Source organism: Argiope bruennichi, chromosome 4 (assembly GCF_947563725.1).
Source record: "Argiope bruennichi chromosome 4, qqArgBrue1.1, whole genome shotgun sequence".
Taxonomy (NCBI): domain Eukaryota; kingdom Metazoa; phylum Arthropoda; class Arachnida; order Araneae; family Araneidae; genus Argiope; species Argiope bruennichi.
This window is the reverse complement of record NC_079154.1, coordinates 135322531-135349227: the sequence shown is the minus strand read 5'-3', so window position 1 is coordinate 135349227 and position 26697 is coordinate 135322531. Positions and strand designations below refer to the sequence as shown.

At 27.1% G+C, this 26697-nt stretch overlaps 1 protein-coding gene across 2 annotated transcripts; it reads left to right on the top strand.

The window, feature by feature from the left end:
• LOC129966816 (uncharacterized) lies at positions 1–26313 on the top strand. Of its 2 annotated transcripts, XM_056081388.1 has the most exons (5): positions 1–423; positions 9032–9181; positions 12503–12760; positions 16111–16245; positions 21652–26313. In XM_056081388.1, exons 2-5 carry the CDS (start codon positions 9091–9093, stop codon positions 23652–23654), a joined length of 2487 nt encoding a protein of 828 aa, XP_055937363.1. In that variant the 5' UTR covers positions 1–423; positions 9032–9090; the 3' UTR covers positions 23655–26313. The 2 variants fall into 2 exon arrangements, with proteins under 2 accessions (XP_055937363.1, XP_055937365.1); XM_056081390.1 differs by lacking the exons at positions 1–423; positions 9032–9181 and adding an exon at positions 11433–11571.
• Positions 26314–26697: the final 384 nt, after the last annotated feature.

The following is a 26697-nucleotide window of genomic DNA, read 5'->3' as shown; positions in this document are numbered from 1 at the left end:
TGTAAGCGGAATTTGTACTAAATTGTAAAATGTTTTAAAATAGTTTAAAGAAACGGTTATTTTTCGCGAAAATTTATTTATTTAATGATTATAATCCATACATTAGAACTTTTGCTGAGTTCTGTATTTTCCACCCACTTAAAATATGCTTCTGTAGCACCTAGTAGCTACTGATCTGAAATGTCACTGTGCTTCTGGGTTTAACCAGTTTCACTGCACTCAGCCTAGATTTTAAAAAAGTAGTTCATCCGTTGTACATCATCTACCCATTTTTATTCTCATTAATATGCCGAACTCACATAATTCTATCATTCTGGATTATATGGATTATTCTGTATTAAAGTACGAGCTGTATTCAAATTCGAGTCTTGGAGGAAGCTGTCTGCGAAAAGGAGAAAATTCAACTGTTATGCTTGAAAATAAGTAAGAAGTTGTACTTAGTTTATAATTTTAGTGATTTCTTTGATTAAAAAAAGCTCTGGGCGTTTTTGTTAATTTAGGCGTATCTAAATTATTATTTTGAATTTTATTACCTTATGTTGCCAGACTTTATACCAAGAGAGAATTTTGTAAACATGGTCAGTTTTTAACTTTAATTATTCTTAGTAAAATTAATCATTAGTGGGAAATTCTATTGTTATTAAATTAAAAATGCTAAGAAATTCCCTTTTTTATATGATAATTTTTTGAATTTAAAAAAAAAATCCTTAATATTTTTCATATGACTGCAAGAAATGTCTGATAGAAATTAACCTGCTGAAAGATTAAGTCTCCGTGGAATTTCTTTGAAAAATTTGGATTATTTCAATTTTATATTATTTTAAAAATATAAGGTTTTGTGAATCGTCCTTTTTTTGCAGTACATGTTTTTCTAATTTAATATGATGCATGAAAAATAAAACTGAGGTTTTGTGCCTTCATATTAAATTTAAAATAATATAATTGATAGGTTGACATTTATTTTATGAATTAGATCATATAAGTGTTTATATCAATTTATTCAGAAGGTGTTTTCATGTTTATTGAAAAAAACATATGCAGAAATATTTATAATAAAATGAATGCATCACTTATTTAAAACCTTTATTGATTTAAATGTACTTAAGTATAAAGATGATATATGTACATCAATGTAAACATTCTTAATATATATTTATACAAGAAAGAATAAAATATTATATTTATTAATGAAATATGGAATTTATATATATATAAACATAAAATTACTATTAAAAGGTATATTGCCTTTGGATACTGGACAAGATTTATTTTCTTTGTATTTTAAATAACTTTCAAGCAGTCATACTTAGTAGTTATTTTCACAACCAAATTCCATCAGTTTAAAAGTGTATATGTTTTTAGTTTACTTCATGCAATTTTTTTAACATCTATAATCATGATAGATTCAATTCATAAAACTCTCCACATACTTTTGCACATTAACCATTCACTAAAATTGGAGAAAGATTAAAGATGTAGAAGAATTTTTTTTTTTTTTTTTTTTTTTTTTACGAAGCAATATATAAAAACATTATATATATTTTTTTACAAAGCAATGTATAAAAACATTATATATTTTTTTTACTAAGCAATTTATAAAAACATTATATATTTAACTAAATAAATTAATTAAAGCTTAGTTGTACTATTAAAAAAGAGAGATACCTATATTGAAAAAATATGCTTGTAATTAAAAAAAAAAAACTCTTGAAAAGCTGTTTTTTTTTTTTTTTTTTTTACTTACTGCATGTCACTCTTCTGCAAAATAAAAAAATGTTTAAAAGAATTAGATGTGTATTTCTGAAATTAACAATAAGATTGATTGGAGAAAATCTATTTCTAAGTAAATGATTTTATTACTATAATAATTTGAAAATTGAAGCAATGTAGAGGAACCATATCATCTTATGAATAGGTTGTGCATTTTATAAATTTAGGCAAAATCATTTTTTAAAGTATATGAATGTTCAAATTCTTACCATTAGAGGAATAACTGATTACAAAGATGCTTATAAGAAATTTAGTAAAGATTTTTGACAACTTTTTTTATTTAATCCTCTTTGAAGGGGAAGTAAATATTCATTTCCTCTCATTAGCAGAAAATCTAGCCTTAATATGTGAAATAATACAAAAGGATAAGAGAATAAAACCATAAGCAGGGTGATAAGTGAAAAACATGTTCTGTGTAGGGAATAAAATCTATAATAGTTGTTATTGTACATTAGCGGAGGAATTTGTAATATTGAAAATTTTACTGAGTTTCTTTTAGAATTTTAAACTATCACTTATGTCAAAATGATTATGAAAAATTTGTCAAAATATTTTATTGATACAAAATGCATGTGTAGGATAAGTAGATTTGTTCTTAACTTTATTAATGAGATTGTTGTGCATTAATATATTAATATATATATATATATATATCCTTAAGTCGCAAATGGTTCTGATACATCAAAATTCCTTATGTTTTTTTTTTTTATAATGTTTAATAAAATGCGTTACTTTAATAGATGGTAGGGAAAAAAAATCGATTCCGAAAAAGTTACTGGCCCATTTCTATGTTATGAGAGTTATGCTTCTAAGTTATTTTAATTGGAACAAAATGTGCTTTTATTTGGTCTTCGCATTTTTTACTCATTGATGTTTGTAATTTCAATGTTCATTTCATTAGCATATGTACATGAGTTAACAATAAGGCATCTTTGGTTTTATGAAATAAGCCCTTGTTTGTATAGGAGAAAAGAAAAAAAAGATTTATGTTGCTTTATAGATTAATTAATGTTTTTCAAAGAGTTAATTCCATGTTTAAAATATGAACTTGCTTTCAGATGCACAGGTTTTCTTACAAAAGTTTTAAGGAAGATTTTATTATAATAGAAGATAAATATTTGATTTTCTAGGAATTTAAATGGTAAGTTTTAGGACTAGTGAATTAGGAACTAATATACTTTGGTAGTTAGCAATACTTTAACCTTTTACCCTTTAAACTCAAACAAACAAAAAATTGTAGATAACATATAAGCTTATAGAAGTACACAAGTTAAATTTCTTGAATATTGTACTTATCATTTTGATTTTTGGGGTGTTCCATCAGCTAAAATACCGTACCATTAGAGCTCTGAAAGATGCAGCTAAGCATGCATTGCTGTAAAGAGTGAAAATAAATAGAATCTGTTGCATTTGGATTTAAAAAAAATATAAAAAAAAAGACTATTATTTACCTTGATAGCAGATTTAGCATGATTTAAAGTACACCACAAGGAGACATGCTCGGATTCATTATAGGAAGGCAATGCTTTAATATTTCTAATTTTTCGAAAAGACTTAGTTGATCGCACTGTGCATTTTCAATGCAATTAATTTACAATAAAAAAAATTTACAGTTATAAAAAACAGTTTAAAATAAAAAATAATAAACTATAACATATATATGTAAACACATATATTTGAGTAGTTTTGCTGTCGGAGAGAAAGAAGAACACTTTGAATTTTGAAACTTTGCTTTATTTCATTCCGGAAGGCATAATTTATGTACAAGCAAGAAGTAATGAAATATGCCAATCTTCAGCATGACACAAGAGAAAAAAGGCAAAAAGAGAAATATTTTTCCTGGTGGTTTTATACTATGAGATTTTTATTGGGATTTCTCTACACATATTGTTTTAGGTAAGGGTAATATAGACATCTGTTAAAAGAATTTGCCTAGTTTGACAGACTTTTATCCCTTCACTCAGAGTGTGAGAACTGCTGATTAAGCATTTTTACAGAGCTTCTGTTGCATTAATTAAATAAATATGGTGAAATTGGATCAGGAAATAAGAGGACATTTAAGTTAATAATTTAACATTTAAGTTAAGTTTTATCGAAGGATTATATGCATACTTTCTGTATAAAAATATAGAGAGAGAATATATAGTTTCAGATACATTAATAAAATAAATTGAAATTATTTTTTACTGGAAAAAAATTTGCAAAAATTCCAAATCCAAAATAGGTTGGATCAAGGAATAATTATAATTGGCATCTATTATTAAAAAAAAAAAAAAGTTAAAAGTGAATCTTGAACCTTTTTTTCCTCCATTTGTAGTTGAATTTAATGATTTTAGAAACCAGGGAAGTTGGGTATTCCTGGTAGTACACCTAAAACTGCACCGCAAAGGGTTAAAAAATATTTTCTAAATTAGAATTAATTTTTGTGGTAATTTAAATTTAGTGTGAATTTTATTATTTTTATAGAATACCTATAATAATGATCCTCTGAAATATCATCTAAAAATGCTTACAAATTGAAATTTTAGAAGATTATTATTTAAATTATTAGTTTGATTTTTTTAAAAGAAATTTATTAGCTAAAATATGGGAAATGACTTTTTAACTGTAATAAAGCTATTTAATTTTATGGTTTGATGCTGTGATTTGGAGGAATTAAGTCTATTGATTACATTTAATAATTAATTGCAAATTTATATTTCATATAATTTTCTTTCAAAGTTTATTAATTATATTTCATATAATTAATAAACTTTGAAATTAATGCATTGTGAGAATTCATCAAACTCACTCTCTGTTTTATTTTCAAAGAGCAAAAAATCTAAAGATCAGAAATTTATTTGTCAATGAATTTTTTTACAAGCAATTTCTTTCTGATATCAGGAATTTGTTTTTGGATTAGTTCTTATTATTAAATTTTATTTTGAATACCAATACAGTACAATATATTGCCAAGCATTTATATATATATATATATAAAGGCGTTTGCAAAAAAATCTTAAAATGTTGTTTTTTTTTTTTTTTTTTTTTTTTTTGCAAAATGTCAGCCATATTTTTGTCTGCTAGGCGAAATTTTCGATATTCTCTTGTAATAAAGATTCTAAAAATTTTTTCTTTAGCAATGCACCTACTGCCATATTAACAGTATGAAATGAAGCAATGAAATTAGAATGCAATTCTAGTTTTCCATAGATTTACTGCACTAGAGGGTTGTAGTTTTAATACCTTTAGCACATAATGAAATTCTCAGGACAGTACCAGTTTTTTAAATGATGTGAAAATTCTAGTTATACTTTTTAGCTGTTAAAATCCAGTTTGGGAGAGAAAAAAAATGCATGTTCTCATATGTTGTCTCAAGGAAAAATTCATATTCTTAGATCCAAATATGATGGTTCCTAAAATTGGAATTTCAGTACTGTATGAAGACTTCTTTATATGGGCATCAAGAATTATTATATATTTTTTTAATTTTATTAATATATTAAATAGGTTATATTATTTTAAAAGTAAACATATACCCTAGAGTTAAAAATACTTTCACGTCAGTAAATTTGCGTGGATTAAATTCTCTTTTGATATTTCATTAGAAACAAAATTGAGCAGTTTGGAACTGATTCTTTGCTACCAGTAAAAAGTACATACCTTGTCTTGCATATTAACTAAAGCTCAGAAAATATTAATTTTGTTTACTATTTTTAATTTTTGGGGATTATTTTCATGGAAATTGTGCATCCTTCAAGAAACTCATTTATAAAATATATAACTCCAGTTTTTCTAGTTTTAATCCCACGCTTCAGAAAATATGTAAAAATCATTTTCAGAGATTATCCATTATCCTTCCTACTGCTCTTTATGTTTATTAAGTTTTATTTATAAATTTTTGTAATCTAATATAATGTGTTTTAAATATCTATTTCATTTGCACAAAAATTTGCTTCCTTTTTTTACAAAAAAATTCTTGGAATTTTCACAAAGGTTGTCTTTGAAAAAAAATGTGAATTTTTCAATTCCCTTTTTTTGAATTGGAAAAATTGCAACTATGGTCTAATACTTTTGTTGAATAAAATTTATGCTACTGCATAAGTAAGTTAAAAAGGCCTTCTTGTACTAAATTATATTATCCATAAGGAAATAGTGAAACTGTCTTAAATAGTAATAGATTCTATCTTAAATCAACGACATGTTTATTTTTTATGTTAAAATCCCCACCACCTTTTTGTATATCTGAATATATAAAATTTTTCTGTTGCTCTTTTTTTTAAATAAGAAGTACATTTTTTAAAATTTTATTTTTTTTATTATTATTTATATTTTATTTCTTGCAATGTGATTTTTCTGAAAAAAAAAATTATTTCAAACATTATTGAAGCTCCCATGTTTAGTCATTGTATATAAAGAATATCTTATTTTGCATTTAAAAAAATAAAATAGCCAAATTTTTGTAATAAAACTTTTATTTATATTTGTATGTTTTTAGTTATAAATATCAATATTTGTCAAAGCTATTTAATTTTTATGTTAGCATATTTTGTTATTAAATGTTTTATAAAGATTATTTAAGGACAAAATGTACTTATAAAGATTGCTCAAGAAATAAGAGATACAATAGACTAAAATATTTATTTTTTGTAAATTGCAAAGAATTTATGGTTGTATTAGATAATTTACACCATGAGTTCAATAACTTATATAAAGAAAAGAAGTTTTTATTCTCTGTTTGCCAATTTGCTGAAGACAACCATGCGTTCCTTGCAGTATTTATTTATTCATAAACAATGTTGAAGATTTGTAAACAGCTGTTTTGATACTTCCTGTAGGAGCCTCTACTGTAGTAACTTTGATTTTTACTTTGAATTATTTAATAGTGCATTATTCTTCCATAACCCATTTATATTACTATAAATTATCTTTAAGCACAGTAAATTTTTAAATTAACATTAAGAAAACATTGAATCTAATGTTACTTTAATCTAAATACATAGATTGATTAAAATCTCATTTTCATCTACAGCAAAGTTATTTCTTAACAAGATAGAAAAGAGCTTTAGATTCAGAATAAAAATTTTCCTTATTAAAATTATTAAATTTTATTATGCCTAAAAATAAATTTAAATGATTGGATAAATTTTATAAAGTGATTGTTAGCTTTGAAATTATTTTCCTCGTCTTAATAAAATTAGGATTTAATCCATCTACTTGATATTAGCAATTTCTCATTTTATGATAATTCATTTAGCTTTTAAATTTTTTACCTGATTAAGCTATACAAAACTTGTTGCATTATCTGTTTCTTCCAAATTTATTCTTCTGTAGGGGATTGTTGTTGGTATCCGTAAAAATGAACTTAAAATTTGAATATAAATTCATTTAAGGAAATTTATTTTCTAGAATTTTAATCTATGTAGTAGGGTATCGTTTCTCACAATTCTTTTTATATTTCTGTTCACTGTATACAGAATATCAAAAAACAAGAGAAACTTCTGTTGAGCAATTGGTCCTTGATTTACTAATAATATATTCATTGCATACATAAATAAAATTTCTTTTCTATACGTTTTCTCTTAGTTACAATCTTATTACATCTGCATCTATTATTCCATTGATTTAAGTAGTAACAGGTTTACCACTAATATTCTTGTTTATCTAAATAACATAGTAGAATTATTCAAACTTATAAATATCAGAATCTTAGGTACCAAAAACTTTTTCATTTAATTTTCCAAAAACTTTGATTCTTTGGTGAAAAAAATATTACAGTGATTCAAATGTAGATAGTTGAAGAATATTGTGTAAAACCTTGGCATTAAAACTGGCTTGAAATTTATGAACAATATCTTTGGAATTTCCTAACTATAACTTGTTTCTGTAATTGTTTGAACCATATTAGAGTTTTTGTCTGATCTTAATCATCTGATTTTTTCTTGATAACATAATTTCTATTTCACTTTTCTCGTGACAAATAATATTAAACTAAGAAATTTCTTCTGTAGGTTTTATAGTTTCCTGTGTAATATCTCTCTTTATATACATTGCAAAGCTATTTTTATCATATAGAGGTTAAAGGTCTTACCTTTTATAAATGGAACAGTTGTTTCTATATCTTCCAAATCACTAAAATTTACAGTTTTTAAAAATTGGTTTAGAAATTATTTCTTTGTAAGGAATAACAAATTCTTCACTGTACCCAGACCATTTCAAATTATTCTCTCTATAAAATTCTTCTAATGTAATTATTTCATTAATGTTTTGAAAGCCAACAACAATTCCTATAAAATTCACTTGCACAGAATCAGAATGTGCTTTTGCAAATGAAGTTCTCATTTTTTAAACGGCTTTGATATTTGATAATGAAACTCCTTCAGAAAACTTTATTTAGAAAATAGCCTTATTAACTGTCAATTCAGTTTCTTTTATTTTGGACCATAGTCAAACTTCCTAATTAATAATATCAAATCTTTGTCTGTTAGAAGTAATTAGGATCATTCAGATGGGGAAACTTTTAAATGTAAGTTCTCTGTTCTCGTAAGCTTTTTTTTATTATTAGGATATTAGCATCATAAATTCCAGATTCAACAAAAAATGTCTGATACCCTAGTGTTGTTTAAAATTTTATTTTAAAATATTTTTAGATTATGAGAAAAGAAACTGGGCTAATATTATTGAAAATTCAAATTGGATCTTTTTTTATCAAATACACATACTAAAGTAATTCATTTTTAATTGATATTTTTTTTCTTTTTTTCATTCCTTTATAAGCCTCTGGTTCTCAAAAATTTTCAATTAGATTTATATTATTACTTTCACTTAATTATAAACAATTATCTTTAACCAACCATTGAAAATACTGTCATATTTGTAACTCCAACCTGTTATCTCAGATTTGTGTAATTTTGGATATATAGTATTGAAGAATTACCCTTGATCCTTAGCATAATATGCATTTAAAATTTAAAAGCCCAATGCTATAAATTTCTTTAAAATGCATGTAGAAATTTCTATCCATACTGTAGATTATGAATTGATAAATTCAAAAAAAAAAGTATTTCTCAATATTTTTGAAGCATATATAGACATATACTATATTCCATAGAAATAATATTTTTACTGTACATCTTCAGTCAAAATGTGTGTAAATTTTTATAATTTCAAAGGATAAGCTATTATAAATTCCTGCAATTTTACTTATATTACAATTTTTTAATATATGATTAAAATGTGTGTGTATATAGTGTATGTATTTTTGTAAACATTTTTTTTTCAGCTTGAATATGTTGTTGTGCAATAACTGCCATACATTATAAAAAAAGAAACTGTGGGAGAATGCAAATGCGGAGAACAGATATGAATATTTTAATATCAAGTATTGTATTCGCCTTTATATTATGGTCATCAGTGGACATGTCAGATGAAGGTAAGTTAATTTGACTTTTGTCCTTAATACGTGTTAAATCTGGATATTGACTTTAAAATGGTCTTAAGAATCTTATTACTCCATTGATATAGTCATTAAATCAACATGAAAAGCAAAATTGTTTTCAACATCTTTAAAGTTAGAAAAGTTCTTGAGGTTTCACAGGCTAGTCACCCAAACTGTACAGTGAATAGTTGTTGAATTTGCCTGTGGAACATAATATAAATGGCTTTACGGATCCCAGTTAGAAAATTTGTCATACTTATGAATTGTAATAAATCAAATAGAGTCTAAATCACCATTCAGATGAAATTTTTAGTTGAGTTTGACATAAGATTTCATTTATTAATTTTAAAATAGAATCTGTAACCTTTCAACTGTAGGACAAGCAAGGCCATAACAAGGATAGGATCAGTTGAATCCACCCTTTATGTAGGTCTGAACCTAATTATGATCAATAAAACAATGACAGGGGTATCATTACAAAATGTTTATTTCTATTTAAATATGCTATTCTCATACCATTATAATATTTTTATAAGCTCTTCAAATAATTGTTTAATTATTACAAATCATTTTAATTGTAATATTATGATTATTTTTTGAAAATTATCTTTAAAAATGTCTGTTGTTTTTTGAAGCTCCGAGGTTTATAATGAAGCCCAACTAAAGCAAAACTGTTATATCGTAATGCTGTTCATGTTGATAATATATAATTAAAATTTAATATTGCCCAAATTAGTTTTTACACTTATTAATTCACATTTAAAAATGATTATATTGAAAATTATGTAATCTAAAAAAATTTCAAGAAAACTGAAATGTATTGAAAATTGTATTCTAAGAAATTGAGCTGGAATAGAAAATATATTTAAAAATAATTTTCCAGAAATATTATTTATCTTTAGGATATCCTAATAAATCTTATCATTAAAAGTTGGATTTGTATTTTGTGTCAAAACACCATACAATTTTTTAAAAAAATTTGTTTAATTTATTTATTTTGCTATGTGTATTAATAAAATCTTTTTAAATAATATTAAATTTTTATCTTATTTTTTTTGAGATTTTTGTTAAAATAAATGTTTTTATTTAAGGAAAAATTTTATTTCTTGCACTCTTTGAAATTGACTTTTGATCTTACCTTTTAATGTGAACATATTGTCTTTTGATTGTTAAACTTGGATGTTCTGTGATGTTTTCAACTGATTCAATTTCTCACATTTCATACTTTTTAGAGCAAACAGCTTTAATAAAGGCCTGTTATCAGAATAGCTGGTAAAATGTATTTTACACTAATTTTAATTTTGTAAGCTTGAATTTGTTGTTTTATCTTTGGTATACTTTTTCTATTTATTTTAAATCTGACTTTTTACTTTTAGGTTTTAAGTTCATTATTTTATGCCATAATTTATAAGATTTTGTACTTCAAGTGCGATTTTATTCGAAATTTATCTGAAATTCTGGAATTATTTATTTTCTTAAAGGATTCTCTTTCCAAGGATTTTTCATCTTTCTTGGATTTTGTGTCTTGTAATTGAAGACTTTTTGATTGAAAAGTAGTTTGCATATATTTGTATCACATCTTTCTGAATTATTCAAAACTAGGGGGCTCTACCCCCTGCTTGCTCATGCTTGCCAAACCCCAATTCAGTTCCTCTTGGATCGCTTTGCTTGCTCGCCATCTACTAAACCACTTTAGTCTAACAGATATATTCAGATTCAATTTATTCCAAAATATGATAAAACAATGAAAGAAATAAAAAATATTTTTAAAAAAGTACACTCGCAAAAATAACCTGCATCATGTTTAACAATATTAGTTAATAAATTGTTAACTATGCTCCTGTAGTTTGGAAACTTTGCTCCATACACATAAACGTTTAACCCTATCTCGTTCATTATGACTGGATTTTCTTATGAACAATTTTTGAGCATTTCCATTCGATGTGTCTTCTCTTTTTGAATGATTTTGTTTTAAAATTGATATGGCACGACTTAAACTTATTGTAAAAAAATTTGTCTGTTCTTTTACCATTAATTTTTTGTTTAAAAATTTTTCAAACCGATGCAAGATTAGCCTTTACTTGAAATCTTATTAAACCACATGTTGATGTTCCCGGGTGAGGTTGAAGGGTTGCCAAATGGCGATTAATAAATTCGGCCTGATTTTGCAAACACGTAGGCATTTTATATATATAGATCATGTCAAATTTTTATTCAGTCTTAATTTGCAGGAATTTTAAAATGGAATCGCTTCTGGTATTTAATGAAATTGTGCTGTATCTACACAGATTTCCCAGATTTTTTCCTTTCAATATTTTCCATAACAGCCATTTCATTTTGTTTTATTTGCACAGGATTTTCCTAAATATATTAAAATAACCAAGGTAAATAGTGTTAAATTTGATTTTGTTAATCATTATATTCAGTAAATTATTATAGTTCATTTCATTTTAGATTTTGTGATATTCTTATATATTGATGCAGAGTTTTGCAATTAAAAAAGATTCATATCTATTAACTTTGTAAAATTTAACATTTCTTTCTTAAGAATTAATTCTGTTTAAATTTTATGAACGTTTCTTGATGTTGCATTGATGAAAGGCATTAAAGGGTAAGAGATCTTTATTTTATCTTTGTAAAGAAATATAAATCTTATTTCAATAAAAGAGTATTATTGATTGTCAGCATTTTATTGTTAATAAGATGTCTGCCAGATACCTATAAAATATATTATTTGAAAATATATTTAAGATAAAAAGTTGATAAACATTTCTAAAGAAATGAAAAAAAATAAATCAAGTTTCTGAGATTCTTTTATTATTATTATTACTTTATAGCTAATTAGTAGTTTTGTACATAAAAAATTACTGTAAAATGAACTTTTTTAAAGAAGTGTGACTATTACTTTGAAAATTAGTTCATCTAAAAAAAAAAAAAAAAAACTGTTTCTATTATTGTATATTCAAAAAGCCCAGTAAGAAAAATCTGTATATTAGGAATGAATAGTCATGTGTTTAAGACCCTGTACCACCATAAAATTGTTGTGTTTGCCGACCTGATTTCTTGGTTCTGAATCCATCAAAACCAAACATTGAAACTAATAGGGTGTGAATTGTTTCAGGAAACTAATTCAAGTTAATCCATATCATCTTAAAATAACAAAATACATCCTCAAGTAATAATTGATTAGCCTAAGGAAGAAATGCTAATCTCAGCTAAGCCTAAAGGTTATTTAGCTCATTTTTATTTTTGTAATACTTGAATGGTGTTAAAAAAAATTATAATTGCATTACTGATTCCTCTTTTCTTATTCAGCTGAAGTTGATAGCTATCAACATTGTTTGGACCATAAAGGCAAGGAAGTTTCCCACGGTGATCGTTTCTTTCCATTGGGCAGTGACCCTTGCACCCAGTGCACTTGCCTGAATGGAAAGCCACAAATGTGCATAGCAGTCTTTTGTTCCCCTCCTGAAAACTGCAGACAGTACCATGCCCTAAGTGACAAATGTTGTGAATTCGTTTGTCTCGATAGGGATTTTCCTAACAAGGCTTCTGGAAACAGCACATATCCAGGCAAGGATTGTTACTATAATTCAATTAAGTGGGTGGATAAGAAGACTATATATCTATCTGCTTGACTTTAAATCATGATTCTTGAGACAAATGTTATTAATTTATTTTGAAAATATGTTTTTATCTTCCCCTAGTATGCTTTTAATTTTTTCTGCTTAATTTGCTTAATACTTATTTTTTTAGAGGTGTCTTGCTATGAAAATAATTTCTTCACTTTTTCTTTATCCCTTAAAATAAAATAAAAATTTAAGTTTGTCATAGTGTGAAAAGATATTAAACAGTTACAATAATAACAAAATAAAAAATTGAGGTAATAGAATATTGACCATTGTAATTACATTTAATTGTTCAAAAAATTTTTAGATTTAAAAAAAAATACTGAAGAAATCTTTATCTTACTTGAAAGCTGTTAAATAATGTTATACTGCATAGTTATACATCTTGCAAAATGGCAATTAATTAGTATTATTTCTGACTATGATATTATATACTGATTTAGATTTCTGCAACTATGTATCTATTTTCAAAAGAATGAATACAAGAAAACAGTTCTGAGATATTCTAAGATATTGTATTCAGTACTTTTATTTCACAAAGTGTATAATATATTTTACTACATTGTGCAAAATAAGATTAGAATTATGCTAAAAGTTTTTAAAATTAAGAGATTTTCAGTTGAAATTGTATGGCATTTACATTTAAAAATAAGTTTTGAGTGTGCAGTGCATAAATAATCAAAATTGTTGTCTAAATATCAATAAAAAAAATTTTAACATTTTATTTCGAGAATGCATAAACTTTTAGATTTTTGGAATGACTTTTAAATTACTTTTCTATTTAATCAAATGCATCTTGACACTTTCCAGTTTACATACTTTTTCACAGAAAAGTTACATGCATTATTAACCTTTGTGGTGTAATTCTAATCATCTCATTATTAGAAGACCAATGAGAAATTGATGAAAAAAAGAAATGATTTTACTCCCATTTCACATACAGTTGATAATGATTTATGACTTTTATCAATGGTTTAGTTTGCTAATCATAGACTAAATTTTGTTAAATTAGTACATACAGTTAGAAATATATAAAGGTTTTCTGGTAAAACCAGCTATCTTTGGCAATCTTCTACTTCATTAGAATTATCACTTTTTAAAATTTTCAATTAAATATTTTATGTAACTTTGTCTTAATAAATTTTTCTGAAGAATATTTTTAAACTTCAAATTTTGTTGGTCATATGGCTCATGCTATTATAGAAGCCTTATATCAATCTGCTCTTTGTACTATGTATCTCACTAATTTTGTATCAACTCTTGTAGAATTTGAACATTAAATTGAAGTAGAAATGATTAATATAAAATTATTTTGCTGCAAGCAGACATGTTTTAAAAAAATAAATATGAATACAAAAATCAGAATTGTTCAACATTGAAGTCTAATATACTCTACGTCCCCCCCCCCCTAATTTATGAAATATTCCAAAGAAATATTTTATAAAATTTTCTTTAATTCATCTAATAATTCATATTGTTTCAGCTAATAAATGCACTTTTCGAAAAAATTATGAAATCAATTTTATGTTTCATAATTTTGACTTTAAAAAATTAGTTAGCCAAAGAAAAAAACTTTACTCAGTTAAAGAAATCATAAAGTTAAATATTCTTTAAAATAAAATCAACTTTTAAATAAACTTTAACTGAGTAAGCAAACTAACTAAATTTTAAATAAACAAACTAAATAACTTAAATTTTAAATAAAATCAAACAAAGAAAGAAAAAGTTTATCTTTTGTGTGCATATCTGACTTAATTTATAGAGCTTTCAATATCATTATTTTAGGTCACATAGGCATTTAGGAGACCAATGAGAAATTCATGAAAAACAAAATAATTTTACTCTCATTTAGGATAATTATTCTAATGGAAACTTCAGGTGCTGATTGGTGTATATTCTTTGAGATGATCAATGAAATGCTCTAAAATCACAGGTTTTTATAAGATATTCATATGCAAATTTTCATAACTTGCTCAGTTTTGTAGAGAATAGAGTAAACTTCTCTTTTTATTTAAATTATTTGTTTCCAGAATATTTTATTAAATATGATTCATTGGAATAAGAATTTTTCTAAAAGTATGAAAATTTGTAATTCAGACAAATTTTTATTGACTCAAACGGCATAAATTGAACCATTTTTCGTACTAGATGTATTTGTCCAATACTAATTGTTTAAAAAATTTTTTGTTGGAATCTGATTTGAGTAGACATCTTGTATTTATATATAAATCATGTTTACCTTTAATTCTATAGAATTATTGAATTAATATTATAAATATCTTAAACTTCATTTTTAAAAAAATTCTTGTACTTGTCTTTCCAGAAGATATATTTTATTTCTTTCAGACACACTAAAAATTATTTTTTTTTTTCTATGTTCAGTTTACATTAAAAGTCACTTAAATTTTTAAGTGGAATTTTTGTTTATATGATGACAATATATTGATAAAAGCTCATCTTTACTGTATATGAATAATGTCCTTGTGCAGGTTAAGTTTGTTTTCATTTTGTATTAAATAAATTGCTGGAAGATATATTTAAAATATTTTTTTAAAGATTGTTTAAAAATAGAAACTTAATTTATTTGTTAAAAAAATTGTATCATTAAAAAAATACTTTTTAAATTTTAAGATGATGTAAATTCTTTTTTTGAATTGTAATCTTTTTAGATATTATCTAATTGCTATTAATTAAATAATAAATTTTAATTAATATTAAATTAAATTTTTAAAAAAATCTCTCTGAGGTGCATTTTTACCTTCCAATGTATATATTTGTCAAGTTTGGTAGTTCTAAGTCAAATGGTCCAGCTTATAGAGTGCCAACAACACACATAAACACTCATTCGTCTTTATTATCAGCAAAGTTTCCAGCATTTTTGGCAGATTTTTTGATGGAATTGTAAAGTTTTTTTAGATGCATCATTCTGAGTATTCTATCAGATCATATGACATTTGCAGAATATATGGCAATAAATCATTGATACATTTCATTAAACACTTTGAATATCTTAGGAAGTATGAGTATTTGTAGTTAACTTTTTTTTATTGTATGTTTGCAAAACGAAGCAAAATTTAGATGGCAGGTATATAGTGTAACCTATATAAAATTTCCAGTTGAATACCATTAAGATTCAAAAAGATATTAGTTTTGCAGCAAGCTAAGTTTCAAAAGCTGAAAAGTATGCTGATATTTCCATTATTTGCAAAAATTATTATAATTATATGTTCTTAAATTATTATATTTCTGTATGCTAATAAATATTACATATACATAAAATCATTTTTAATATAGATACAGATACTCTTAGCACCACTAATTTGGGATTAAGACTGGTTGCTAGCACTGTTACATCATTTTTGATTTTGGCATTGCTTTTATTCATGATCCATCGTCTTCGTCAAAGAAGATTATTGCTTATGATTCGACGTAAGTTTAATGAGAATTTTTATGTATATCCTTTATCTGTTTAATCTCAGGAAATGTTGCTTGAATTTATAAGCTGGTTTTTTATTACATTGTGTTTTTTTTTACAAAATTTATGATTTTTGTATCTTTGTAACTCAAATAATACAGAATCATATTTGAATGTTAGATGAAATATTAAATGAAATAGAAGAAATAATAAAAGATAAACAGCTTTTAGTAACAGCTAACAGTTAGATGAAAAATGAAAAGGTAAACAACTTTCAGTTATTTATCATGTAGTAATAAATTTTAAATTTCATACAATTCTATATTTGACACAAGTTGATTCCAATTCAAGTGATATATTTGACTCAATACTTTTGACAAATTTTTTTGTCAATGTATTAGCGGTTTCATTTATATTCTTTATTCAGTTTTTTAAAACTTGTAATTAAATTTGAATTGGAAGTCTGAAACAATTTGATTTTAACAAAATTATTTCATAATTTACTATATTTAAAAAATAAACCAAAAATATTCTATTTCTTAATATATATAGTAAATATAGTGATAATATTAGTTCGCTATTGATATAGTTTTATATGTTGTAGATGAAAGTAAATCCTTCTTCTGCTTCCAAAAAGCAGCAATATGAAGTGAAAAGATTAATAATTGGGGAGTTGGGAGGAATGAGACAATTGCATTTATGTCAAAATACGATTAGGATCTATTTCTAGTCTTTTCATGAAATAGATCAGTTATAGCTTCTTGTTTGATCGTAATTGTTACACCCAGTTTATTTGCTTAAAACAGAAAACCTGATTTTTATGCCTCAGAAGTGAATACAAATTCTTATATTTTCAAGGATTTTTTTCAATTTTATTATTTGTAAAATAAAAATATTTTAAATGTATAATAAGTTCAAAGATATTGTATTTACAATGTAGCGCGCTTTATGTGATATGCATTTTAAGAGAAAATTCTGCAGTGGGTGGAATGGGATATATTCGGTTACATTTCAATACATTTTCTAAATAGCTAAATATACTAATGATTGAAGTTTTTAATTTTTTTTTTTAAGATTTTAAATAAAATTTGTTGTTTGGGTGTTACAATGCAATAATAAATTGATTATTTTAAATTTATTAAAGTATATATTTCTATACATTGTTATATATTTTAAATAATGTAAAGCAATAATGCACAACAATAAAAAAGCTGAACTTTCATTAACCAAAACAAAAAGGGCAAAATACAGCTACTGATTTTCAAAAATTTAATTAAGAGCACCAGTGTCTCTAAACATGTTTTGCTATTCTGTGTTTTTGTTTATAATTATACCATATGAAGTGTTTTTACTCCTATTGTGCCGACAGCAGAATTTTGCTCATCACTTACACACCAAGTCTCTTCGATTGTATATTTATTTTGGAACTCGAGGGTTAAGAGATTGCATATCTCCGTCCCACTCTCAGCACATAAACACACACACTCAATGGAAGTATTTCAATTTACAGACTCATCCTCTTGCAACTTATTAGAGAAAGGCTCACTAGATGGCAGCATAAACTTCAAATATTAAATCTCAAATTTATTACATTGTACATATTATAATACAAAATTATAAAAAAAAAATCATAATTCAAATTACACTTAGTAAAGAAACATATTACACTAATTAAATTCAATCTATAATTGGTAATTTACAAAACTTAGACTTAGTTCTTTTTATGGCACCAACTTGTGTTTTAACATCACAAACTCTTGTCTTAACATCCTGCCCATGATGAATATTCACGATTCAACCAATAGCCCATTTGGTACTTGGTAAATTTCCTCTTTCAACACTACCAAATCACCTATATTGACATTGGTTTTAGTAGTTTGCCATTTTGTGCGATTTTGCAAAGGCCCAAATGTTTCCAAATAAGTTGTACAAATTTCATTACCCTTTTTCATAATTTTAACATATTAGTGTCCATACTAGAAATATCAGGTTCAATTATTGCATTAATTGGCCTGCCAATTAAAAAAATGTACTGGAATCAAGACTTTTAAATCATCTATTTCTGAAGACAATGGTCGGGAATTTAGGATTCCTTCTATTTGATTTATTACCGTCAAAAGCTCTTCATAGGTTGACCTAATGTTACCTACTACATGTTTGAAATGAAACTTAAATGATTTCACACCGTCCTCCCAAAGGCCTCCGAAGTTAGGTAAACGAGGTGGAATGAATTTCCATTCAATCCCTTCTAAACTTAAATATACTGCAAGAATTTCATCTTGATTAATTACAATCTCTAGCAATCTCTTACTTTCAATGTTTGCTCCAACAAATGTTTGAGCATTGTCTGAATAAATTTTGGAAGCTTTGCCTCTCCACACAAGAAAAAGTTCTTTAAAGTAGAAATAAATGCTTCATGCATTAAATCACTGACAATCTCTAGATTAATTGCTTTGTCTCAACTCTTTTCATCAGCTTTGCAATGAGGGCGGTGGCACACAGCTGGAGACGCAGTATTATGATGCTCTCCATGGGTACTACCTTGCTTCTGCTTGTTATGAGTTTCACTTTTGTTGTGCCATTTGGAGAATGAGAACTGCAGTATATCACTGCTCCATAACATTTCTCTGAAGCATCAACAAAGCCTTGAAGTTCAACCTTTGTTGCTTGAGGATGCACAATGCAGATATTGTTTACAATGTGATAATCCTCAAGGAACTGGTGCCACTTTTTGGCTCTCTCAGAAGACAGCTTGTCAATTTTCATACTCCCAAGATTCTGCATGAAGGTCTTGACAATTTGTGACTACCGGAACAAGTAGCCCCAATGAGTCGAAAAATCTAGCTATTGTGGAAAGGACACATTTCTTTGTGTATAAGTTATTTGATTCAACTGCAGTTTTGAAAACAAAACGGTCCTCTTGACTTCCAGAATACTCCTAACATTTTGATCTCTATGGGATTCTTGAACTCATAGTTTTCATTGATGTTTGAAGCTATTATGGATGGCTACTACCCCATTTTTGAAGTTGCTTTCCTCCTTTATCCAAAATGCCAGAAAGGTGATTCTTCAAGGCCTTAGCTTCCTCTAAAGATGATGTACTACAAAGGATGTCATCCATATTGAAATTCTCTCTAAGGACAGGTGCAGCAAAGTTCTCATTGCTAAAAAAGGAGCACTCACAGTGCCATAAGTCACTATTTTCTGCTCAAAAGTTTTCGCCAGATCATCTGTCCTTTCTTCCACAAAATTTTGAGCAATGGCTGTTGGCTACTATATATGAATATCGTTTTATACATCATCTTCACATCTGCTGTAAAGGCATGAGGATGCTATTTAAATTTTATCATGATTACAAATAATTCATTTTGAATCAGTCTACATTATATTGAATTTAATTGAGAGAGAACCCATTATTTGTCAGATTGGTAGTATTGTAGATCTAAACTTAGTTGTGCTCTTTTCTGATCAAAGGACGCCATGGTGTAGTATATAATATTTATTCTCTGCACCCTAATTGTTTGTACTTGTGTATGAAGTCTCTATATAACTTTAGGTATTTAGGATCTCTCACTGATCTATTCCATAGCACATTCAGTTGATTTAGAGTAATGTTCTTTTATTCACATTTTGGTTCATCTTTAAGGAGCATTTTAACTACATACTGGCTCTCAACATCTCTAGAATGTGTATTCTGGAAATGATCCTGATGGAAAATAGCCTTTTCATCTTTAGTTTGCTCTACCACAATATTTTCTAATTCCACAAACATTTTTAAAGTCTTATTTAAATCATCTTTAATTAGTTCACAATGAACTCTTGGTTTCACTATCTACAAAACTACTGCTCCCTGAAACCACAAACCCAAACACAATATTTTGGAAAATAAGATTAGAATTTTGCGTCCACTACTTAAATACAATTACACAAATTTTCCCACTAAATAATTCATAAAGGATACTTGCACCTAATAAACAATCAATGAGACCTGGCACATAAACGGTATCATCTGCTGAATTCATATTCTTATATATTTGACCTTTCACATTCAGATTTTTAACTAGAGTTAAATTAGTAATTTGACCAACAACTAACATTTTTATTCCTTTTTTTATAACTACCATAGGAATTTCAGACTTCAGTGATTATGCAGTTTTTTACATATATGGAAAAGTCAAGCACATGACTAGAATATTTGCTCTTTCTTTTTTTAATCCTAACTTTTCTTCAAATTTCTTAGATGATGAGCCGTCGAACTGATATGAAGCAAAGCTCTTGTTTCCTGCCTCTCACCCATTGAATCTCAAATAAAACCTTTAACAGTACTGAGAAAGATTGTTTCATTATCTTCCTTTTTGCTTATGACAAAAACTACATTACAATCCCCTTCTGAAACCTTACAGATAGGAGAAAAGAGGGGCTAAATATTCGTGGGTTTTTTTTGGCATTCAAGGAAAGTAATGACCTGGAACCATTGTCTATTAAATGGGAAGAAAAAGCGATTGATTCATTCTCTTTTTGAAAGTTTGTTTGGGGAATTATTATTATTTTTTTTTCTCTATAATTTACAAGGTTTTGCTTTGCATTTAACAACCGCACATCCTTCTTTCGGACACAAAAAGCATAATTGATGTTTTTTTTAACAATCTCAATTCTCCTGTCAACCTAAAATTGCTTAAATTTCGTACCAAAAGAAATAGCATTGTTGTCAAAGCAATATGAATATTTAGATGTGTTGGATGAAAGGACACTCGCAACACTTTTTGATTCCTTTCTTTCAGTTATACTTTTTATGAATTTATTTTGTCTGAACCCCGCATTTGTCTCATTTTTACTCGGAACATATTTCCTTCATATTTTGATGATATAAACAAATCCAACTCATGACCTAAACTCTTTGGTTTGTACCAATTTTCAGCCATCTTAATGTTGATATAACTTTAATTTCTAAACAAGAGAATTAATTATCTGTTTGGCAGCAATTGGCATAATTATTTAAATTTTCAGTTGACAGTAGTACTCAAACATTACTTCAACTCTAGATGCAATTTGAACATAATTTTCAATCACTAATTTTTGGGACTTTCGAAATTAATTTCTACAGTAGAATTCCAATAATCTAAAAAAGTGGAAAAATGCAGAAATTCAGATGATTAATTAATGCTCAAAAATTATACATTAATGCTCATATATCATAGAAAAGACTTAACTTTAATTTATGAAATTAAATTTTACTAAGGAACAGAAAATTATTAACAGTGTAAAATTCCATAAAGCCTTTGCAACTTTTCTCTTTCTCCCCTTCTCCCAAAAATTTATTTGTGTACCTAGAGACTCACATATTTGATCTTTGAATATTTAGAAATATACTGTATTTAAACTTCTGAAATATGGCTCTATTTTTAAACATTATGTTTTAGGATTCCATGCCAGGCGTATGGATAATGGAAATGCCCATTTGTCTAGACGATTCTCAGAAGATGATGATGGCAGTGTTGGTTATTTTGTTGGGCACGATCAACTGGACTTCAGCCGCTATGATGAGCCACCCCCACCTTACACTCTGTGGAAACCTCCTGAAATGTACATTCCACCTGGTGAAGCTCCCCCTCCGTATGATCTCTCTGTTCAGCTCACTGCTCCTTACACAAGTAGCTTCAGTTATGCTCCAAATGAAGAAGTTGATGTAACGACTCAACAGGCTGTTATATCTGTACATGCAGAAAACCAAGAAAGCTCATCTCATGAGCCATTAACTGTTGAACCATCTTCTGCTAGCCAAACTGAGAATATTCCGGGACCAAATTGTAGCATATGTACTGCTGTGGACATTGAACTTAACAACATGGCTAATTCCACAGGTGGTGTTGTTTTGCCCCCTGATATACAATATGAGGAATCATGTAGCTATTTACCCAGTAATAATACTACAGCTTCTTGTGCTTCTCAGGCTGAAATTACTGTGATTAATTCTGAAACTCCAGATGATGAAGTGTTGAATTCAAATATCGCCGGCTCAAGCAGTCCTTGTAATGATAATGCAGTAGCCACTACAAGCACTTCGTGTACTTGTACATTAGTTTCTAAGAAAGGAAAGTCCAAAAGACATTCTTGTTGTGAATTTGCTGATGACAGTAGGCCAAGAACAAGTTTAAGCAGAAATAATTTGGATAATTGCTGCAGTATGTATTCTTCAACTAGCCAAGAAAATAATAATTTATATCCTGATCCTACTGCTTGGTGTGGTGAAGCAAGTGAATCATCTAGTAGCTCGAGCCCAACATATGATCAGCCAACTTTAAGTCCTAGTACAAGTGATTCCAGTTCTGCTGATGCAGACTTTTCTCGAGATTCTCGACTAGAACACAATCCAGCTGCACCTATGTCTTTTAGAACTTTACCTAGCAGATTGTCTAGGAATTTGGCAGCATTTGAGAATCCACGTATTCGTGATCTGCCTGAAGATGGCTCTAAAGCTCCTCATTTTCAAAAGACTTTATCAAATTTGAAAAAATTTTCTTTAATTAAAAGAAAAAAGAAGAAACGACGGTTAGAAAGGCCAAATGAAATCAGCTGCAGCTTTGTCTGCCAGTCTGTAACAGATGGCTTACCTTCAGCTCACCAGTCAGTGTTTGAAGATGGTATAGATTTGACTTCAAGAAATTCTGCAGAAAATGTTGCTCGGCCACTAGAGGCAATCAATCCTCACATTGGGCATAAGCTTGCCAGTAGTGGCCTTAGATCCAATGCTTCTAGACCAACCACTATTAGCATTCCAGGACAAGCTTATAGGTTAGTTTCAAGGCGAAAAGATGGATCAGGGCCAAGTTTCATCTCGTATGCAGATGTGCATTGCTGTTCTTCAGTTGTTACTGTATCTGGTGGTACAATCGAAGGCAGCTGTGCAGCTTGCTGTAATGCTTCAAGTCCTGATTCGATTTGTGACAGCCGCAGTCCTCCAACAGATGTTCATACAATACAGTCATCAAGATCTCTCAATAGACAGGGCATTTCCAGATCTGGATCCATATGTTCTGAAACTGGAGAACGTCGATATCACCGATCAGCGGGTTCTTCGCCAACAACTGCCCGCTCCAGTCATGCTTTAGATAGCAACAGATTTCTGGATTCTCGCTATGCATCCTCTTCTCACATTGTAGTGAATGACAGGACAATGGGTGCCAGAAGCAGCTTCCAGAGTCAGGAAGATGGAAATGTGAGGCACATTCCAGTTTGGGTCGTAAACTCTGTTGCAGTTGCTTCAAGGCCAGAATATGATATACATTCCTCAGCTGTGCGACGATCTGCGAGTGGAAGTTTAGGAGAAAGTTCTCGATCAGTTGGAGACATCAGTTCTCCTTTAGACTTCAGAGATTCGATGCTCTCGTCAGGTAGTAGTTGGGAAGCTTGTAGTCATCTATGATGACTTAATAACCCTAATAATTAAAAGGAATCAGCCAATAGTGAATGATTATCATGATCAAAATCAGTATTCCTATGTGCTCTACATCTAAAAAAGTTTATTAGTTTGAATATTATAATTTGGATCGACAATATTTGTATAAATTTAACAGATTTGTTAATGACAAAATTTCGATAATTGTTGTTCTTAGTAAATGTACATGGTTAAAAAAAAACATTACTTGCAACTAACTTTAATTTACTTCCTAATCACATGATTGGCTGTTTTGTCTTTTTTAGACTGAATAAGTTCAGCATTAAAGGAAGACAGCACTTATAATTGTTTCAATTTGATATTCATAGCCTGAGTAATATACATTTGTTTCATAGATAGTAATTACTATATAGATGGTGAATAACTGTTGTGTGTTTATGTCCCCTAACTTCAGAACAGCAAGGAACATTCATTTAACTGTGTCACTATTAAGGTGCTGCTTTCAAGCAATTTTCTGAATTTTACGTTGCATTCCATATCTTCATCATCAATTCTTAAGTTTTTTAATTAATATAATTATGAGCAGATGCAAATTTCTATGGGTAATAATTTAGTTTTTCTTCCATTTATTGTAGAATAAAAATGATTTGTTAGAATATTTTGTTTTTACATAGTCACTCCTTATTACACTGTTGCTATGGAAATGAATCTCAAAATGTGCTGAGCATATATTATCACTGCCATTAAATATATCCAGTATTGTGATGATTTAACCTTTTAGTACTGAATTGTTTCTCAATTGATGTATATTTCTGTAAAGTTTCGATATATTTTGAAATAGATATTTGTTATTAGTCTTTTTATTTATATTCTCAGGAATATGACCTTTTTATCTGGATTATTTAGCATTTTCTATTTTGGTGATATTTTGTTATTTCAGTAACTAAACATAAGAATGCAGAATTATTGTTTTAATTTTTTAATTGAATTAAAATATTCTATTTGTAAAATGTAAATTTATGAAATTTCTTAAATAATATATAGTATTTTAGTTAAAACTCATGGCTTTTATTTTAAATGCTGGCTTTTTTTATTTTTGTTTTAGTAAGATATGTCCTTAAATATTAATTTAGGATAATTTTATTGTGTATTCTTAAGAAAGTATAAGTTTTGTCAGTTTTCTGTTATTAATGATCTGTCTGCTTGTTTTATATTTAAGAGTATAACCATTTTCATTTTTTTAATCCGTATGTTCTTTTTCTTCTTTTTTTTTTTTTTTAAACAGTTAATTAATCAAGAAGGTTGTGTTAAAAATTTTTGTATTCTTGTTATTCATGTTTGTTATAGAAACAGTTGTTGAACAAAAGCAGTAAAGCATTGAAACTGGAAGTAATCAAAAAATTGACATCGCTTGAGAATGCCCTAATTCATAAATTCCTTTGTGAACTTAACATTTTTAATTCAGTGCAATTATTTCATGTGATTAAACTTGGATGGGAAAGCAATAAGAAATAGAAAAAAATCAATTGAGATTTATTCAAGCCTACTATAGGAGTTAGAAGGAATAGATAAAATCAGATTAATGTGAACAGAAAAAGTGAGCACTAAACAGTGAACCATGAGGACTGGCATCTAAATTTCAATTGACTTACATTTGTCTATAGGCATTTAACAAAACAAAAAAAATACTGAAACATTTTTCAACAAGAATTTAATTCAAAATAAAAATTTTTAACAAATAGCAATTTCAGATTTATTACAAACTGATTGATTTAAATTATTATTGCACAATGTTTTCTGTTGCCTTCTCCTTACAAATTTCAACATATTTTAATGGTTTTTTGTCTTTTTCTATTCAAAAGAAGGAGAAAAAGAGCTCTGAAAACAACTTTTTTTTTTTTTATGCTTCAAAAAATATTAATACATAAATGTAGCTTTATAATATATAAAAATACCAATATAAAAAGTAAAAATGGAAATTTATATCTCACTAAATGAAGTTCTAAGTTCGCTTGTTTTTAAATTAAGTAACTCGGAGTATAAATATTTAATTCTGGGATAATAAATTGTGTATTATTTGCTAAAATAAAATTCTGAACAATAGCCTTCTTCCTCAATATTCTATGTTACCATTTGTATGATCAATGCTTTGCTGTAACTAAAATATAGATTTTCCAAAACAAAAAAAAAGAGTGAAATATAGATTTGGAAGTAAAGCTATTCTAATTATTAGAAAAATTTGAAACTTTCATAATTTTGTTTCATAATATATATAAAACGTTTACTTATTCTTTCTGAAAGAAATTGTTTTCTTTACTCTTCATAATCACTTTTAGCATCAATGATTAAATGCATTTTTAATTTACATCCTTAACAAAATATACTTCATTTAGATCTAACAGTTACAGGTGCCAAAACAATTCATAGAAAAAATTTTAAATTGCACCCTAAAGTTGTTTTGAAAAAATTTAAGGTGCATATTTTAAGGTTTGTAATATTTTTCTGGATTTTCTAATAAATATTTAGCACTAAACTGGAAGTTAGGAAATTTAACATTATTTTTATGTATTGATTATTCTTTGATAAATGTAATTTTTTGGCAACTCTCAAATATATCATGTTGTATAATTGTTTATATATTTTTACATTTGAAATACTGTTTGTCTCATCTGTCCCACATCAGCTATAAGTGGTATTTAAAATGCATTAAAAATAAAATTTAAAAAAATTCTTTAAAGTATGAAATTTTCTTCATATTGTAATAGCTATCTGAATTTGATCACCATAATTAAATATCCTTAAAATTATATGATTGTGATGGTATGTGTTATTGCTTTTTACTAAATTAACTTCTTTTATGTAAAAGAAACATTGCCTATTACAAATAATGGCAGAAATTTCTGTTCAATTTTATATTTCTAAATTTTAAAAAAATTCATAAGGTAGAAAGTGCCAAAAATATGCTCAAACTTTCCAATTTTCTATTTATAACTAATTGAAATATATCGTGGGAATTTTAAATATTTTTTTCATCCATAAATTTTTGTATATGTTATGTAACATTAAGTAA